The following is a 20686-nucleotide window of genomic DNA, read 5'->3' on the forward strand; positions in this document are numbered from 1 at the left end:
TAATATATCTGACTGTATTTCAAAGTTGTTGATTGTAAACAAACTTTGTCGAATAAATAAAATCACATGACAAGATATCAGAGTGATACTATAAATCCATTTTGTTATTGTTGCCACACTTCACATTTTTGGAACTCAGAATTTAGCTCATGGTGTACAAAACTTGTAAAAATTTATTGCAAGCGTGCCTTTGTGTAGAACAAAACCGGTGTCACAAAAGTAGTTCCCTGTCCTGTGCAGAAATACAGTTGTGTATCTCTTACTGGAAAGAGGTCACACACCTGCATTTCCTGAAAGACTTGGCTGTTATAAAATTGCTCTGAGAAGGTTTTAAAAAAGAAAAAAAAAAAAAGCAATTTGCAGTGTATGGTTTACCTCTGGAATTTATGCTTTCAGCAGGAATCTTTAGAATTATAAAGAATATGGAACTTTGCAACAGAACTGCAGTTGCTGATGGTGTGAGCACAGCCCAGTAGTCTTGAAAGCCTTTGGCCAGCTAAGGCCCATCCTCATGTTTGGTACTGTCACTGCATTTGATGGAATGTAAGTTGCACACATTGAAAATAAATGAAAAAAAAACATTGAGGGAGAGATTCCTTTTCCAGAATCCCCATTGTTCCTGTTTCTACTGTGGTGCTTCCACAGTCTGTTACTTCCATGCTGTGCTGACATGCAGCAGTGCTGTGACTCCAAGGTTGATGACTACTGATCATGTATAGTATAAGGAAAGGCATAGAGTGAGGCCAGGGATGTAGCTAAAGCAAGGTTTATGTTGCTAAAGCAGCTGTGCAGGACTGTATGTGTTAAACATCAGCCTTTTCTTTTTAATTCAAAGGTAGCAGGGGAGGGGGGCACACATGCTGGAATGATGAGAGTTGAAGGGATCATGTGGGTCCTCTCCCTCCACATACCCAGCCTCTGAAGTTTCCTCTGCCTCCTCAAACCCAGTGTTCCTCTTGAATGCCTCCTTGTGTCAGACCATGCTGATTAGCTTCACAGGATCAGATTAATCTCTGGATTAAACCTGAGTTTTGTTATCTTTAATCTCACCCCCAGACCATGGGGTCAAGCTATTTTTTTTATTTTGGTACTGAAATGCCAGGCTTATAACTAGAAGAAAAATCCAGGTTGGAAAAGAAAGTCCAAAACACCTGCAAACTGTTTTCCATCAAATGAGTAACTCCATTTCATAGAGACATGCAAACTGTTCAGCAGTCATGTTTTGCATATACCTTGACACAGATTGAGAACAAGACCATAAAGTTACTTTGACACCAGCGGGTTTAGGTTCTGGATGGTGCTTTGCTTTTCACTTTCTAGGCTTTTATGGGGAACTACTGGAAACAGGTCAAAATACTCTGAAGTCCAGAGCACACTGTAAATACTTGAAGTGTGAAAGTATTTGCCAGATTCTTTATTTTTGAAATGGAGTTGCCAGGGCTGGGAGCAAACTGCATACGCCTGGCATCTTCCCTGCCTTAGAAAAACATCTGAGATTATCTTGACTATGAAGTCTGTTTGTCCAAGGAGCTTGGATCCTAAATTACACTTATCCATTCCCCCATTTGTGTATCTGGTCAGGTTGTACACACTGTGGTCCTACAGCACGGCATGATGGTCCACTCCCACTGGGTTCTTCATCCAGGTCACCCAGGCATTCAAGGGTTGTTCAGTTACAGCAAATTATGCTTTCATGGGAAAGATTTTTGCACCACTGATCATGTGGACCACCTTGACATCTCATACAAGCAATTATTACTTCAGCAAAGTGATACAAAAGGGGTTTACCACTTAAGGCCTTTTTGTGATACCTAAAAGCTGTTCACCAGACCCATCAGAGTGGAAGGGTTTAAAACCAAAACAAAACCCCAAAAGACTCCCCAGACCCTGTCAAAGCCCCTCTCTGACAGTGATCCAGAGCTGAGGAATGTTACAGCCATTCCAGTTGGAGCGGTGGGTGCGGTGGTGCTGATGCCTGTTTTGTGTCCACAGGAACCTGACAGGGCAGCACTAATGGGGCAAAGCAGGCAACACCCTCACAGTGGTTGCAACCAGTACAGGCTTCAGAAACAATACCCTGTTTCATATGAGATTTGCAAAATAGCAAAAAGGACCAGCAAAGCAATGCTATAAATGTAAACTGAAGGGCCAACTCTGTGTTGTCAACTTTTCCAGACCAACCAAGAACCTGCAGGATGACTTGGATGTGCTTTAAATGCACGGAATGAGGGAAGCAAAGGAAAGCATAGGGCAGGAAACTTCTCCAAGGCTACGTTTCTGAAGAGACAGAGCTTTTGCTCAAAAGAAGACGAAGATACCCTTTCTGAACAAAGCACAGCTGTTCCTAACTGTTTTCAACAGTGATATGATGATGATACAGGGGTGCTTCCAGTTCATAATGCTTCTGGAAACAAAGGTAGCTTAGGGAAGAATTGTTACCAGAATGAATATCTATCAAGTAGCACTGGTGACAGGCTTGCATATGAGCAGATGATGTGATCTGTTGATGCAAATATCCTAGTTAATAGGCCAAATATATAGCTGTTTTCAGCTTAAGAGTTCCTTGCCTCTGTGAAACAACAGCCTTCAACACCTGAATGTTTTTCTCAACCAGATTGAGATGAGTTCGTTTTACAACCAATCTTACACCAGTCCTACCAAGAAGAAAGTGGCATGGCAAACTCCACAACAGAGATGGATGGAAGACTTCATATTCCATCTAAGCCTCACCAACTTTTCTCAACTCAGTAATTCTTTGCCTGAATTTCACATTCATTACTGGACTATCATAGAGCTTCACATTTTCCATTTATCTCCTTTAAGTTCCTCTGAACTGTTTGTGCTCCTATGTTTATCACATTTTTTCTTACCTTCGGTGCAACTTGGTTTTGACTCATGCTGGCCTGTATGATGGAACCTGTGCTAAGTCCCACAGCCCTTACTTCAGCGGGAGAATGATATTTAGCATGCTTTCATTTCTAGTTTGGAAAAGTGCATTTGAATAAGAACCAAGTAGCTGAAAACATAGAACATGGCCTTAATCACAGAAGTGCAAACTCCACTTTACAGTTTCATTACCCCTTTATCTGTGCTGTGCCTTGGTATCTGATTAAGAAAGGGGAAGCTCCTGTTTGAGAAGCTAATGATGTCTCGTGAGTGCTGAGGTCGTTACACCACTTTGCAATCCTTGCTTGGAAACTACCACAGATGCGCAGAATTATCAGTGCAGCATAATCCCTAAAATCAGCTCTAGGACTAGGGGACTAAGGCATGTAAGAATAAGATATTGGAGGCTTCTTTCACTACTCACCAGCTCAAGACAGACTCCTAAATAAATGTTAGAAGGAAAGTAAAAAGTACCCTCTCTAGACCAAAAAAAAAAAAACAACAAAAAAGAAGGCCACAGTAATATAGCTGGAGGTAAAGAATGGCAATGCTGTGTTTGAGTTGCTGTCCCTAATGTCAGTCTGGAAACAGGTAAATTCATTTTTCTCTAGGAATTACCTGAAGAAAACAAAGTTGTACTTCTATAAATTAGGATTCTTGGACTACTTGTAAATATACAAGGCTTGAGGATAGAGAATAGAAATGGAAAATGGAGATGAGATTTCTTTATACTGTGCCCTAGTGTCAAGTGCACAGACGGGCTGAAGTAAAAAGTGGCAGAGTTTCTGCAAGCCCTTGAAGCATTTTTCAACTGAGACAACAGTGGAAACCACTTCACAGTGGCTTCCAAGCTCTAGTGAGTATTATATCACACACTGGGAAAAGAAATGTTTTCCAAGAATGGATCGTGGCATGACAGACATTTCTTGAAAGTACTGTGCATAGAAGGTGATCAGTATGTCTTACCGATGCTCTCAGTTCTTTGAAACAAAGTTTGCATACCATAAATAAGTCCTTATCAGTTTTCAGAAGTACATGTGAATGAAAATTCAATTCAGCAGGAGAGAAATGAGCCATGCTGTGCTCCCTTGGCTTCTTCAGCATCAAAGTTAGTTGTGGTGGGTTTTTTTGGTTTGTTTTGGTTTTTTTTGTTTGTTGTTGTTGTTGTTGTTTGGTTTTTGTTTGGTTTTTTTTGAGAAACTTTAGAGACATTTCTCTGTGACCCGGCTGGCATTTCCACTGCATTTCATCTACTGCTGAGTTTTACGATCTTACCTAGATTGTCTTAAGGCTACAAAAAAGCCCCCCAAACAAACCAAACTATCATTTCACAAGTCATTGCACAATTAGACACACACACTATAACTAGCATCCTTGCACTACTTTGAGACTAACTTCCCCTCCCTCCCCCCGCCCTTTAACTAGGGAGAAGCTTTAATATTATGAGCAGGTGGGGAACCAAATCTGAGAAAGCCAGTTTGTAGTAAACGAAATGTTACAGAGGCTGAGCTGCAGTTAACAAACTTTAGCCTTTTAAAAATTATTCAATTTCTTCCTTAATTACTTTGCCTTGTTTGTAGTAACAGAGAAAGTGCAAGATGCTTTTTCAACAAACAGAAATCCTAACTTTCCCCAACCCTATCCACTTCCAGTCAATAAAAAGAAAAGATGAGGGGGAAGAGTCATCCATAGATCTAGGCTATGCTTTGGTGACTTTTGCTTGTTGGCTTCAAGAGCCAAAATTCAAGCATTTTGTACATATAAATATATATAAATATTTTTGCTTACTTATGGAATGTTTGTGCATGTTTAGAACACCAGTTCAAAATGATGAGGGATGGTTAAGGCTAAGAAAATGAAATTCATTGCAAAGCTATAATTTTGTTTTCATTTTTCTCCTTTACAAAGGAGACTAAAGCATCTTCCCTGTAATAGTCAGCCACTGTGTAATCCCCCGTCAACACCAATTCTAGGGAAAACTACTCAGGACCCAGTCCCTGAGGCAAAAAGCTAGGACCTCATGATTTGAGCTCAAGTAATCCACATGATTAACAGCATACATTAGTGAAAAATTAAATATTCCAAGGCCTCAGACCTACTTTCACCTGAAAAAGAAAAGGCATTTTCTGTATGGGGTGGCCTAGATCCAGGCCTTTAAGCATACATAGTAATTTAACAATTGGCCAAGGGCTCCAGGTTTATCCCAGGGGCCCACAATACAGCTGGAGAATGCTCTGCCTACTCCTCAGAAATGCCAAGTGGCTCTGAGGTGGTCTTGCAAACCATCCCATCTCTGCTGGGGTAAAGGTACCCTGCAAATGCTCCAGCATGGCAGGGGAATGCAAGGAAGCAGATACTGTTCAGTCAAGCCATCCCATCAGCAAAGTTCCAGCCAGACCTTTCCTTACTGCCCTAATTTTGACTACCATATAAATTTATGGGATATAATGAACTATTAGCTACTCTTCTTAATCCAGTATCAGCTGGCATTGTCTGAAGCAGGGAGCAATAAGAATACCATTTGCCTTTTGGTACCTCCATGAAATTTCCTGAAAAAAGGAAACTGTGGGCTTATATTGCTGAACATTTATTTTTAATGCTTCAGGCTAGTTCCTCTCTCTGAATACTTAGAAAACTGACAATAACCAGCTATCGCACACAGTCTGAAGAGGGGTGGTCTCAGTTCTCTGTGGGGCTAAGAAGTTCTGAACTCATCCCTGGCTTCCTATGCAGCTTGGCATTGCCAAGGACTAGAGTGGTGCAAACCTTCTCCCTCCTTTTGAGGCTAGGAGGCCTCAGTGCACAAGGTTTTGTCCTTTCTCCCATGTTTCCTGGGAGGAGACCTTGTGGACTGAGAAGCGAAAAGGGATGCTTAGGAATCCCACCCTTGTACATTGTGCAGCCGGCAGGCAGAGCAGGACATGTGGGATAGGCTCCAGGCTGTATGACAAGCAGAATCACTGTGGAGTTGGCCATTCCCTTACTCTCCCTGCAACCAGGTGAGATCTGCCTCTAAGTCTACTCCAAAAAATAAGACTTTGGTGGAAACAGAAAGGTATCAGTGCAAGGATACTCTATGGGCTAGTCATTAATTTACTAACCCCTGCTCAATTCTTTCTCTGTTATTATTTACATGCTGTGCATTTGCACATCGCATAATGATGAAATCTCAGGAATTTTCAAATTCATGTTGGTTACCCTCTATTGCCTCTTGCCAGATAGATACATATAACCTGGTGATTTATGATTGTAAATCATAAATCAATAAATCAGTTGATCACTCCATTCCTCTTGAATCACCTCAAGTCATTCTTCAGTAAAACTTTTCAGGCTTGGGGACCTAAAACCAGGTGGTCCTCTAAGCAACATGGTTTCTGCCCCATAAGTTAATGCAATTCTGTTTGTGTTTGTCACTGCTAACCTTTAGAACATGGAGTTTTTTGCTGATTGAGTTGTGGACTGAAATCAATAAAGTGTAGAGGGCAGGGTAGCATTTCACTTCAGTATCGATTCCCCCTTGTTTCAGTCATACCTCTCTCTCTAGGTATTGTTTTCTGAAGCTCCAGCAGCCTTCAGATTCCACCAGCACCAAAATGTGGCATTTCAGCCTTGGCCACCAGCTCACAACGATCCTTGTCCTCTACAGTGTTACTAAGAACAGAACTCTTTGGGCTTGCTCTGTTTTAGTGAGGTTTAAGGTCTGGTTGCAACTGGACTTCTTTTTGTAAAACGTGATGCTATGTTATTTTGCTAAACATGTAATCTGCTCAATTACAACTACTGTAACAAGCCCTGAATTCTAACTAAAAGAATTCCTACAGAACACACCACAGTGATAATGGGAAACACACGGCTATTAGTGACTTATTTTTTTCCTGCCAACTGTGTGTCAAATAGAGTTCTAAACTGGACCAAAAAAGTCTTGACAGTTACAAAGGAAAAAGCAAGAAACTGCTGTTCCTAAAACCTTAACAGTCCATTAGATTAGCTTTTTAAGCAACATTTAAGATACAGTTGAAATCAAGAAAAAATACAGATGTTATACTCTGATTTCTCACCTGTACACTGACCGTGGCAGTTAAGATGTGAGGCAGTATTACTTAATGGTTTACTCATTGTTAATACTTACAGTATTAATCACTGTGTGTTTGTGTATAAAATGTTTTGTCCTGGTTAAAAAAGAAAATCAATATAATGTATTTTCATTTTAAATTCACTAATGTATTTGGTTTCTCCTAATTTTTCTGTGTACTAACTGGGATCAAATTGCCTTAGGTGACATTAATAAAAACAGGAAAAAGAAAAAAAACACAGAAAGAAAAAATCTTGACTGGTCCTCAGTTCCTGGCTGCCTGCCTGTGAAGGTTTTGTTTGTCAATATGCTTGCTTCAGTGTTCATGTATCTGAACTGCTCCGTTTATCACACTGGGAGGACAGCAGCAACGCCCTACAGGATGGCAGGCACTCCCAGCCACAGCCCATGGTGCAGACTTACATTGCTTGTCCCAGAATTTAGTAACTCCAAGTACGCTATAGAGTTTTCCATAATACCTGTCTAGGACTGCTGAGCTATGCCAGCTTACGACAAGCTCTTGGCCCAAGAGTAACTTTACAAGATGACCCTGTTCAACAAATAGTATTGAGATGACAACTAGTTTAAGTCTTTTTTGGGTGTACAGATTCCCACAGGGCATTCACATATGCAATTTTGTGTCAGCTTTTCCAGTGGCACTTTCTGCGCAACATGTCTACATCCAGCTGCTATTAGGAACAAAGTTTCCACCTCTCTAGTGGCATCACTTGGCATTTTTGGATGACAGCACTGGTGGTGTCACAAGTTCCTTGCTTTGCTGCTCCAGATGTGGTATCTTCTGCTTACCCTTCAGCCTCTGCCTACGCCACCAGGAACAATGCATCAATGGGAGGGTGAGGTGTCTTCCAAGCCCAGAAGCTCCTTTACAAGTCTCTCACCAAACTGTGCACGGCTGTACCTTGTCACATGGTAGGCCTCTGACATTTTGTAGAGGATGTAGGCATTATTTATGGCGATGCTGATGGCAAACCAGAATACTTGTTGCCAGGTCTTGTTTGGTTTGTGAGAAATGAAATACCTAAAAAGCCAAGAGAGTAGAGAAAAGCACTGTTAAGCCAAACAATTGCAGCTGGGATGCAAGAAATAATCTCAGACAAGGATCCTGCAGTCATAAAGGAGAAGCAGACCTGAGACTTCATACCTAGTTCAAGTATCTTTTTAAGAAATTTTGTACAATGTATTCCACAGTCATTTACAGCTAATTTGCACAATTTTTGAAATTTCTAGTAGTGTCTAAAAGAACAGACTTCCTTGCTCTCGGAAGCTCTTCTGAGCTTGAAGAAGTTGCAAGTTGCTTGCTTCAGCAACACTCTTACCTCTCTACCACTCCATTTAAATAAGAGTACTGATAAAGATTCCTAGAGCTTACCCATGACAAACATCCACATGAATGGAGCTGTGGGTCTGAATCCCTTCAATTTGCAACTAAAAAAAGCCTCAGGCACATTATGTTACAGTTTTGGGAAGCTTGGTGATTCTTCTCCTCATGTTTATTGTGAGCAAAGAATGATTTCTGCTGCTGTCAACAGTAGGTGGGAGGATGTGGGGGTAGAGCCAGAGCGTACAGTGGTGATACGTGGAGCACTGCTCCATAAGGCAGAACTAGAAAGGACTGACATCCTTATATTTAGGTTCTGACTCATTCTAAGACTGCCAGAATATTCACTCTTCAGTCATAAGATTTTCCACTTTCCTACTTTCATTTTTTTAGTAATTATTTAAATCTACTACCTCAGCTCTTTTCCGTATTGATTTCCTCAGATCAGATCCCAGTACCGTTCTCCAGCAACCACCTCCTCGTCTTTCGTATATTCTACTGAATTCTTGCTGCCTTGCCCAGAACTGGCATTAAAAATCCATGCTGCTCTTTCTCTCCAGTTTTTAGTTCTTGAAATCTTCTGCACCTCATCACTATTCCCACAACTAAGTCTCACCACTGCTATTCTTACTCATTTCTGTTTCTCCCTACCACATTAAGAGCTAACACTGAAGACCCCAACTGGAATGCAGAAGACAAAAGTTCTATGTTCTGCCCTCTCAGATCATGTAGATCAGGTTTAGAGGCACAACTGAATGTCTTTTTTCTTCTGGCTCCAGGTGACACAAATATCACCAGGACAGATAATCAAGTAAACACCATCTATTGCTAGAGGTGGACATCTGAGCTAGCCTGAGAGACTTGTGGGGCTAGTAGACCCTTGCTGAATTTTTTATTTAGCCTTCAATTTGACGTGGCCAAGAGCATTGGCTTGCTGGCTTATCCTCCCAACACTTCTTAAAAGTCATTTACAAGATGCTAAGGACCTATGTCTCAACATCTCTTTTTGACTGGTGAATGTGGAGATAGAGCCTAAACAACAGCCTTGTGCAGAGTCAGCTTCTGATCTTTGACTTAAACTGAAGTTTTGTCTGAGACTCGGTGAAAGCAGGATTGGGCCCTCAGCTGCAGCTCAACATGGAGGACTCAAATATTGCAGCAAGAGAGAAGGCGTGAAAGGAATACACACATGCATGCACATATTCTTACTTACTTGCTGTATTTGTCATCATATTTGCAGATATAGCTAAGGTGAGCAGCAAAGGCTTCAACTGCCAATGGACATGGAATTTCTCCACTTTTTCTCTTAATTATAACTCCTGCATCAATTAGAAACATAACAGTCTCAAATTAACATCATAAGTCTAGCAATTAAAAGATATGGTTTCTATATACAGTTTTTTATAAAATAAACCTTATTGACAGTTTTTGCCCTAATACTGGGAAGTTATCTGTAACAGAGATGCTCACTTGATTTTTTTCCCCATTGGTAATACCTTGAGCAAGTGGAAGGAGAAGAAGAGGGATCATTTTTCAGCTGGAAATGAAGAGAGGTTAGACACAAACATCTTTGCCATACATTCAGAAAAAAGCATACATTGCTGTAGTCCCACAGTAGCCCCTTACAGACAGTATTAGTCTCTCCTTTTTTGGTTCACAGTAAGTTGTGGTCACCTCTAGAGTGGTGACCTGCTCTTATATGCTTTGAATTCTGAAGTCCCAAATGAGTCCCTTGAAATTAAATCCTTTGCTTATCTCCACCCATGGGGGTCAAGAGCAACATTACCTCCACTTTTCCAGATGCTAATTGACACAGAAGAGAAAATACAATAAGAAGGAGTCAACTGGATAAACTCAGTCAAGACAGAGGTGATGCTAGTGTGTGAGTTGAAGGAGCCACGCAGTATCTCTGAAATGGAAAGCAGCCTGATTCCTGCTGTGGGGAGCCAGAGCTCAGATGTACACTTAGGTTGCTCAGTGGAGCTAAGCACACATTTCTCTGCCTGCGAGTGATGCTCCCTTCCCTGCCTGGTCAGCTGGCTTGGTAATTCAGCTCATCATGGGGGACAATTATGCTGCCTACTGCATTAGTCCGTGGTAAGGCAACAGGTCACCTTCAGCCACCTACAAACCACTCTCTGCATTGACAAAGATGTGATACCTAGAGCAAGTTACTCCAAAAATGGGCCCCGTTCCCTCACATGGTCTATCTTTGACCTGGCCTTATTCAACACTACAGCAGTAGTTCTCCTAAGAAACTCTCCTAGCTATTTTCTGATTTACTGTTCCTGTCCTCCTTCCCCACTCCTGGGGGACGCTCCTTGTAGGAGGGAAGGGTGATTAAAACAAACTTACAGTATAGGAGTCTGTTCCCCAACTTTTGACTTATGTCCCCAAAGGGTTCAATGGTCAGCTCTCCAAGGTGTGGACCACCTTTGTTCCATCTCTATGGCACTGTCTAGTGAGGATCTGTACTGTCTCCCTATATATACCAGCAAAATTTCTCCTGGTCTAGAGAAGCATAGGCTTCATTGCATCCTTTCTCAGCATTGTTTCAGTACAGGTACAATTCTGGGCTTTCTCATTTCTCAGGCATTCAAAAAAACCTTTCATTGCCTTCTTTCTGCCAACTCTTTTACAATCATCCCTAAAATGCTACTCACGTTTTGATTATAGACTTCACCATTTCATTCCTTCAACTGGAAGTCTCATTCCATCTGTTATCTCTGCCAAGCCCCCTGTGCTATTTTGAAGCAAGACTTGTGACACTAAATGTCATGTTACAGCTGAGCCATGCAGCAACTTATTTGGGGACTTTAAAGTCTGATTTTTCAAGAGTCCAAAATGATATCACCTCTAAATTGTTCAATGCACTCTCCTTTCACCTCTGCCTCACCCAAGCTGGGTGTAAATGTAGCTCAAGTGGAGAGGAGTGGGGGGAGGAACAATCAAATAAATAAAGCCTTCATTACATTCACATAATTATTATAGTGTGTTTTTGATCCTTTTAATGAGTACTACAAAATCTGACCAGCATGAGGTAAAGAGGACTGATACATCACCTATATGGGTACCATATATTCCCTCTCACTTTCTATTATATTCCACATAACATTCCTTTGTTTTGATAATATAAATAGCTTTATAGGCACATTATTTTTTGGCCTTTCCTAGCCTTGCTTCTTAGCCATATGCTACCTCCCCATGGAAGAAAACAGCTGGAGCTGGGTCCTTCCTGGCTGCAGGTCTCTGTGGCAAGCGGTCCAAAGTCAGCCCCAAGCCAGCTGACTCACCAGCACATCTGATGAGTTGTTTCCCCTCCTGGTCCTCCCCCAGCATCACTGTGTTCCCATCCTTGGAAGCACTCCAGTGAATGCACCGCCTGCGCTGCAGCTACAGCCTGCCTTTGCCTCCATGCTGGAAGGGCTGCTGGCTTCTGGCTTCCATGCTGTCACCTTAGGAAGGCATCAGCTTTTGGGGTTTTTTAAACCCTTTTTCTTTTTTATTTAAAATTTTAGACTGTATGCTCATCAAGCAAAGCTTGGGAAATACCACTCCAAATGAAACAAGGAGAAAGACAAAGGTTTGTTGAGACGTGTTTGTTTCCTCAAAACACCTCTAAGCCTATCTGTGATTTTACAAGAATCATGAGTTGGGGTTTTTTTAAATGTAAGTCTCATTAATACCAGCACTTGCATCCAGCTTGGCAAACACTGAGATTTCATAACAATATAACACTGCGTGATCCAAGCGCTATATGGCTTTTTATCAGGACTTTGATTTGTTACAGTTCTTGATCAAAATTGCAGACAGTCAGCATTGCACAATGTCTGATTGTTCAAGGTCTTCCCATCAGGGTCCTCTGGCCCCCTCCCCACTGTCAGCATACTTGGACATAATCTCCTGACTGCAGGCTCACAAAGGGCACATGGAAATGTAAAGCTGAAACCCTAAGCTCATCCATCCTGAAACATGCTTTTTAACATTATTCTTCTTGCCCCAGACTTCCCAATTCTGGGCCAATCTTAAAAGCTGATTTTTTCAGGAAACTAGACTGTCACCAGACACCCCTCACTCCAGCTTCTCCTGGGCTAAGAACCACACAGGGACTTAAACAACTGCTTCATACAACTGTGATGGCTCCACAGCATCTCCCATCTGCTCACAAGTCACTTGCAAGATGCCAACACCCCATTTACAGCTCTTTACTCCTTGCATATGTGGCCCAAGCTTTGTTTTCTACCCTCAGTTATTGTCTGTTCAGCTTTTAAGTAGAGCTAGTTGGTGAAGAGCACCTGTGACAGTTCTCAGAAAGAAGATACTTCTTAAAAAGATCTTGGATTCAACAGTTTTTTGATAGAGACATTATTCTGGTCATCTTGCTGTGCGGCAAGTGAGGCTTCTGCCTGCTCCATCCTGCTATATATGAAAAATAAAAAATATTGTAGCCATTTCTAGAAGGTACTAATGGAGATGCTAGGGAAGTGGGCACCAGATCTAGAGTGAAAAAACAAAAATGCAGTTTTGTCCCACAGATGGGGATGTTTGGGCCAGCACATAGATCACCTGCTTTAGAATAAGGGTAACTTTTTACTCTCTAGAGGTCCCAATCTCTTTTGACTTCTCAGTTTTTCTACAATACAGGCACAACTCAAAATTAAACTCAAGTTAAAGCTTAAGGGAAATTAAAAACCCAATCAGATTTTGTTCTAGGCAGAAACTACATACTTGACAGCAGAGAAAGGAGGACATTTTTGCAGGACTAAAGGAATGAGACTCATCCTTTAGTATCTGAGATGATGCCTTATGACATGTGGGTTTAAAACATCCATAATAAATAACCTGCTGCATCTAAGAATAGTATTCCTAGATCAGCTCTGACAAGTGTACTGCCCTCCTGATGGCTCTGGCTAGGGTGGGATTTGCACTCCTAATACAGGCAAGTACCTTCTTGACTTTCCTCTAAATTGCAATAAATAGCTAATTATTAGCTATGTCCACCCCTTTTCTTATCCTAAGTGTTCTTTTGACCATCTCTTGCCTTCTGTTTTTAAGGTTTTCTCCTTATGGACTCCTGCAGCCTGCAAACATTTATGCTCAACCAAGTGCAAACACACACCATGAATCACCAGGCAATCCCACTGGTGCCACTCTCAGTTCAACTACCCTGCATGGGTTTTAATCCCCTTTGTCCTTACCTCCTCTCCCATATAACACATGTGCTCAGCAGGTGCTCACATGTGCTCACATTAGAGGCTTGCCTCAAGGAGCATACATTCCTCCCCTTCCTCCTCTATATTTACACACTTTAGAGGAGACTTTGGTGGTCTAGCTTCAAGTTGACTTAAACTAGCTCTGCTGCACTGACTTTAGAGATGCCAAATCAGAGGCAGGCAATCTGGTCTCTTGCCTTCCCACTGAGTCTCCATCTGTTCCTAGGTCTTCACTAGAGACTCTCTTTCCCCAGCATCACTCTTTAAAAAGCCAGTCTCTGTTTTCTGCTCTGATTCACTGTGAACTATGTCAACTGTCCCAGCCAGCATTTGGTGAGCAATGTATTGGGCAGGCCTTGTCCATCACACACAGAGGTCCTAATTGGTGGATGTTAAACTACCTCACACATAGAGCCTACAATCCCATCTATGCCAAAACAGACCCAAGGTCAATCACAAGCACAACAGCTCACACCTCCATGTGCTCCTTGTTAGGACGGTTTGCTTTTGCTCCCCCTTTTAATGGGCCAGTTAACATTGATGTTTACAGAGTATTTTTCTAATAATATTTATGAATTATAGCCAAATGCTCCATGATTGTCTATAAAAAAACAGGTGACATGTAGTGATAACTCTTGTCCAGTTAGTGCAGCTGAATAATCTAAATCAGCAAAATGCACAAGGAAAACAGCACAAATCCTGATGGCGAATGCCCCTCATGGGAAGCAACACTGTTCCAGGGACTGACTTTAGCAGGGTCTCCAAAGTGTAGTATTTCCTTCACATATTTTCAGCATTGTGCTCAGACACCAGCCCATCTGAGTCACCAAGTTGTTACTCCACTGGGGTGCCCAGCAGAATTCCTCTGGATGAGCCACGCATTGTTAAGGTAGTAAGCTTCCTGGGAAGGCATTGAACAACACACTAAGTCAGCTTCTCAGCTTACCATACAGTCATTTTTGGCATTAACTTTGCTTACGCAGTCTGTACACGCATGTGAGAGTTGCTTGGGATTCAGAAAATGAGTGTAGAAGGTGCCTTTGAATTGGTGGCTTTACATTTAAAGGTTTAGGTTGTTCTTATTTGTTTCTAGCAGTTATACATAAATCTGAATAATAAAAATGATAAGAAACTGAAACAATATTTTCACCGAAAAACTAATTTTAAGGAGTTAGCTAGTCATATTGCATTTAACAGAAGTTTCCAAACATTCTTTATACCATCTGTATACTTTCAAAAAGGAAAAGACTTCAGTTGCAAGAAGCTCTTGCCATTATTTGAACCATCCAAATTATCTGTTTTGGTTTTTTTTCATCAACTGCTAAAATCAATTTAACATACAACAGGAAACCTTAATCATATTTACTTCTGGCAAAAAGATGTTTGTTTGTGACTAAGTTTTTACTGGGTAAGATAAATTAATTGTAGGATCTGCTCAGAGTTCTAAGTACATCATGATGTGTATTAATTTTTCTTTAGCAGCAATCCTAGAAGACGCTTTGCAAATGGGGCTAGTATAGTCTTATATAAGTCTTATATAGTCTTATATCATCATCTTCCCTTCTCTGACCATCACCAAAGATATAATCTTTCTACCTGAAAGGATACTGCCTCCACCAGCTCAGGCAAAGGAGGCTGCACTAGGCTTTTAACCTTTGTATAGGAAAAAAGAACAGCTGTAGGAAGACACAAAAGGGAATCGCTACTGCTACTGTTTATCTAGAATGTTATGACCAATTATGATCAAGCTCTTTGTTCAGCCTTATTATCAAAATCAGTGACTCATTTTGCCTTATGACATAAAGCATGTGCACTTTTGAGATGAGAAGTAGGAATATTGCTTACCTTGTTGAACCGGTGAATAGGCGTTGGTCAGAAAACGAAAGTGCCCTTTATTGTACCAGCAGATCAAGGACATGTTTCCCTTCATTCTTATTCTGTACTGCCCTCTGGACTGTGGAGTTTCAGAATTGTTCAGCATGGATGGAGGTAGGCCTGTGCAGTCACTCTTCCTGGTGCTCAGCAACCCACAGCAGTAAATCTCTGCATATGAACAAACATATTCCCTCATTGCATGGACTCAAAGAGCAAAAACAGAAGAGCAAGTCTGAGTGACCTAAGTAGAGAAAGAACTTGCCCTACAACATTGTAGTCGAAGAGATATGTCAGCCAACTGGTTTTCTTCTGTAATACCAAAGATTTGTGTCCTATATTAATGTCTCTGGAAACAGAGACAAGTGGAGAAAGTCTGCTCTCTTGATTAAATGTATTCACACCTCCTGCATAGTCATGATGAAATGACAAGAAAAATAATTCAGGGTATCTTCCTAGCAATAACATCTACAATCTGTGTAATAGTCTTCACAACATGTTTAAAATTGGTCTGAAAAAACCTCCAACGGTGATACGCATTATGGGACAAATCAGAATTTATTATCCCAGAGAGTCTTTGATGTTTAGCTAAGAGAATAAATTGTGGAGGGAGCAGAGAGGTAGGGAAAGCTATAGAATCTTAGATGATAACTGAAATAAATTCTCCTACATGACTCCCATGATGCTTTTAATCACAATATACATAGGTGGCAAACTCTGGTTTAATCTACTGCTTTCATTGTGCTGCCAAGTTCCTCATTTTCAGTTCACTACCCCTTGCATCTGCATCATCTGGTTTACTAAGGAAATGCTGCTTAAGCAGTTAAAAAACACTGAAACCACTGGCTGATTTAAAAAATGCATATGCCAGAAGGATGGAGAAGATGGAAATACAAGTTCAGTGAAAACTGATTTTGGGGAAAGGAGATAAACCACACAGTGCCCTAGCTGAGCGAACATTGATCTTGTCCTGCACAGACATCATAGGCTCTGCAGGCGACACAGTCTGCTGCTCACAGCTTCTTGGCCTCTGAAAGAGGCAATGAATAAAATCTAACACCACAAAACACACCTCAGTGCAGCCAGGTGGGCACAAACAAGATTTGGAAACAATATTAATAATAATGCTTGAATTTGTCATTAGGCTGTGAAATAATAACAGCCTCTTTCTGTTTGTTCAAGAGAAGCAGATCTTGATCAAATTTTTCCAAGGAAATTTTGGATGGAAATTTCCATGGTCTCCCTCAGTTTTATGTTAACCCACTTGAGTGGAAAAAAACAATGGGCATGGAAGCAGGTGACATCTGTGCACATCTTGTGGTGGTTTAAAGCTCATCTGTCAGCTAAGTCTGCTTGATCAAATTTTCCATCATGCCAAATTTTGCATGGTATCCTTACAGAGGAAACACAAAGTCAGAATACAGTGTCTGGCTTCCCCTAACCACATTACCTCTGTTCTTGGGTTTCCTTTTACGTGGCTCTTCTGCCTCTGTCTTTCTGGAACGACCTAAGCTCTTCAGTGCAGGTGAAGCTTTTGTCCTTGGTTCACACACTGATTGGCATGCTGAGCATTCCCTCAAGAGCTCACAGATACTACAGGAATACTAATAAAATAATTGAAAATACTCATTAATTAGTCCAGTTGCTGTGGGCCGATCTACAAGGAGCTATGGCTCTTCCATCAGAAATTTAAGCCACTTATGTCAGAAGGTGGTAACTAACACAGCAATGGGGAAACTTCATCCTCAAGGAGGAAACCTGCACTCCATTGGTTATTTCTAATGAATGAATCAGTCCCTGGAAATCAGTAAGTTCCTTCCACCAAAGACAGTGAGAGAAGCCTGATGACAACAATCAATATAAAGGTGTGTTTTTTTTTTTAATGTCTTCTGTTGCTGAGGTACGCGAACAGCAGGGCACATACCTGCAAACTTTGCCATTAACATAGCTAACTTTTAGAAAGCTTTCTTCTAGCCAATATTAAGATCTGCCTGCTCTGATAAGCGAGCCTGAGAAGAATTTCTTTAGCTGCCTAAAGTTTATGATTCACTGAAACGTGATACTTTCTCCAGCAGACTGCAATGGTATAAAACCAAGCTAATAACTACATTATTGTGGTAGAGTTTCAAAACAGCAACAGCCACCTCTGAGAGCCCATAATAATTAATTGTAGCCTTTCCCTTTATTGTAGGAATAAGCCTGCAGAAAGCCTCCAGCAGATGTTTCACTCATACAGAATAATGGGAACCACTTTCTCTCTCAGGAACACATTGTGTAACCTTCCTGCTGTATAGCCTAGAAAAGTGCAGCACTTCTGCAGATTTACTAGCATCTCTCATCGTGGATGACACTCTTAATCTGTAGAATTTTTTAAAACCACCCAGTTACTATGGCAATAGAAGCAATAAAAATTATGTCCATCTGGCTCAGTGAAGTTTTTGTGTGTAATTAAATCAGGATCACAACAGGTATTTGCCACACACATGGGAGTCAGTGGAGACAGGTTGTCCTTCTCTGGACTTCTTAAACTGGAAGTGCAATATAAATGAATAAACCTAAGACAGTTTAGCAAAGAAGAGGAAATGTGTAGTCACCAAAACTCATTCCCAGAGTCACCAGTCCCCAGAGTCACCAGTCCCCAGAGAGCTTGTGCTGAAGCCTGTTTCAACACTTCTTCACTAGTACCATTCGCAAAGGACATCAGGCTAGAGCTAATTCTGGCAAAAATACACATTCTGCAATCATTTATTCTGCATGAAACACTGGGTCAAGTCAGAAGCTGGGGGGGCTGTTGTGGGGTGGAGAAATGACCTTGCTTTAGTCCATGTGCTGGAGTTGCAGGATCCTGTAAAGCTTGTGGGAATGCCATGGTCACCCAGAACGACAGCACTTGCAGCTTTGCCAACACCAGCCCCTCTGCAGGACAAAGCCAGCTGTTTCTCCTGGTTCAGAATGTGCAAAAGGGACTTCCAGGAATCATTTGTTTAAGGGAAACATGAGACACAGGGCTTTATGAGGTTCTGTCCTCTATAAAGAACACCACCAATGGTTAGAGAGGGAAAAAGGGACATGCACTATGAATGAATGTCACAGCGAATAGCAGTGACAGCTGTCTGCTTGCAGAACAGAGAATCTGGGGCATTTCAGTGCAGGTTTCCAGTTCTATTCAGCGGCCAGAGAAAGAAATTCTTTGTACATCCCTTGAAAAACAAAAAAGAGGTCTATTCAGGTTTTTGATTTGGAAAAAGATCAAAGTGTTCTGTCTTATTTTCTGAAGTTTTCTCAGTTCTTGGTATCTTCACAGATCTTACAATAATGTTCAGCGACATCTCTTTATATTACTAGGCACATTATTGTCTCGTGTGGTACAGTGAAGATGCTACACAGCAGGCTCTCAATAAAGAACACTGTGTTTTTATCATGTGGGGGCTAGGGTTAGGGAAAGTGAATGATAGTTAAGATTCCACAAAATTTTTATAGGATCACAGAATCCAACCGAGTAAAGCACAATTCAGGTTGAAAACCAACTTGGGAGGTCTCTAGTCCCATCCCCTGTCAGAGCAGGGTCAGCTCTGAGGCCAGACAGCACTGCTCAGGGCTTTATGTTGTCTGGGCTTGAAAACTTCCAAGAACAGAGACTGCACAACCTGTCTGGACATCCTGCTTCACTGCCCTCAGGAAAAACCTTGCATCTAGCCTGAACATCTTTTGTTTCAGCCTGTGTCTGTTGTATTTTGTCCTTCCACAATGCACCACTGTAAAAAGCCAGCTCTGTTCTCTCAATAGGGTAGCATAAAGCTGCTGTTGCATTCCCACAAAGCCCCTTCCCAACCTGAACAAGAACAGTTCCCTCCCCACAGCAGAGCCTGTAGTACAGCCCCTGGTCAGGTTGGTGGCCCTGTGCTGAACTTACTCCAGTTTATCAATGCCTTTCTTCTACTGGGGGGCATGTTGTCCAAAACCGTAGGAGACAATAATCAGCTCCCTCAATCTATAGGCTACACTCCTGTTAACAGACCCCGGGACAGTGTTGAACAACTTTGCTGCCAGGGCACGCTGATGACTCATGTTCAGCTCACTAGCTGCCAAGACCCCAGATTCTTTTTCATCAAGAATTTTGAGAGAAACTAATATCGTTTTAGTGGGTGATTCTTTCTAGATTTTCCAGAATTCCCTTTAGTTCCCTTAAACTTTTATGTTCCCACAAAGTTTATAGCTTCCAAGCATGAGCTTATTTAAATCTTCCCCTATTTCTCTGTTGACAGTCACGAGAAAAAGCCACAGAAACCCCAAACAATAAAGCACTTAAGATAATATCAATTTTTTTTTCAGTTCCCCATGAGATCTTTCTACTGCTGATCCTGCTTTAGCCAGAAACTAAATTTTCTTTAACAAAAGAAGTAAATTCATCAGTTTAAGAATGGGTCTTGAACTGTCATGAGCACCTGAGCATAGTTGCTTTTCAACAGGCTCTCATGACACATCTTGGTCACGGTGTGGCCCTTTTCAGATTTAGATGGCTAAGCCACCTACCAGAAAACCCCAACATGGACTTACTCTGATAGATCAGGAGAGATCTCTCTGTACCATCCAGGCTTCTTTGCTTGCCTCTTCCCAAGTGTCCTGCCAATGCAGTAGAATCCCAGCAGGTGCTGGCAATACACCATCTGCTTTGCAGAGAGTCAGTAAACACCATCTCCTTCAAGGCTCTTACTGACTTCACCACAGCTTGGCATGTCAAGCATCTCACCTCTCCCAGTGTCTCACAGTCTTTCCAGTTCAACATCCCCCCGCAAAACCTCTGAGCTAGCCCCTTGTAACTCCTGGCAAATGCAGACAATCCCCTCACCTTATTACACAGAAATGCTTTGTTCCCCATGATCTTCTTGATATAGGACTGCCATGCTATTTTGCAAAGTCAATAAACCTGCTGTCTTACTGTTAACCCCCCACCCACCTCATAACTTCACCCCTAGCAAGGTGATAGTGTGTACTAGATCTCAAATTTAATTTTGGAGGCAGCTGTCAAAGATCATAAAGTCTCATGAAGCTATATAACAAGTCATGAACCAAACTAAATTCTCAGTATTGCATTAGCATATTTGATCAGATAGTGAGTAAAAATTACATGCTTTAAAAAGACACTACTGAATTTGTTACCTGCTACAAACCATTAATTTGAATGATCTGGGCAGTGTAAATCCCATGAATAATTCAACCCTGTGAACAATTTGAATTATCTGCAAGTAATAAACACTCAGCCGGTTTAGTAGCCATGCATCTTTTTCACCAGGGTTACAGATC

The 20686-nt window shown here is 41.4% G+C and overlaps 1 protein-coding gene across 1 annotated transcript in view; it reads right to left on the minus strand.

Annotated features, from left to right (window-relative positions):
• PGBD5 (piggyBac transposable element derived 5) overlaps window positions 1-20686 on the minus strand; it is a 71950-nt gene continuing 51264 nt past the window's right edge. Inside the window, exons 5-8 of the mRNA XM_064648842.1 lie at window positions 15356-15553; window positions 9511-9616; window positions 5924-7997; window positions 1-5182 (exon numbers count right to left, since the gene is read on the minus strand). Of these exons, the coding sequence (XP_064504912.1) occupies window positions 7802-7997; window positions 9511-9616; window positions 15356-15553 (500 nt within the window). The 3' untranslated portion in view covers window positions 1-5182; window positions 5924-7801. The remainder of the gene's footprint in view (window positions 5183-5923; window positions 7998-9510; window positions 9617-15355; window positions 15554-20686) is intronic.

Source organism: Pseudopipra pipra, chromosome 3 (assembly GCF_036250125.1).
Source record: "Pseudopipra pipra isolate bDixPip1 chromosome 3, bDixPip1.hap1, whole genome shotgun sequence".
Lineage (NCBI taxonomy): Eukaryota > Metazoa > Chordata > Aves > Passeriformes > Pipridae > Pseudopipra > Pseudopipra pipra.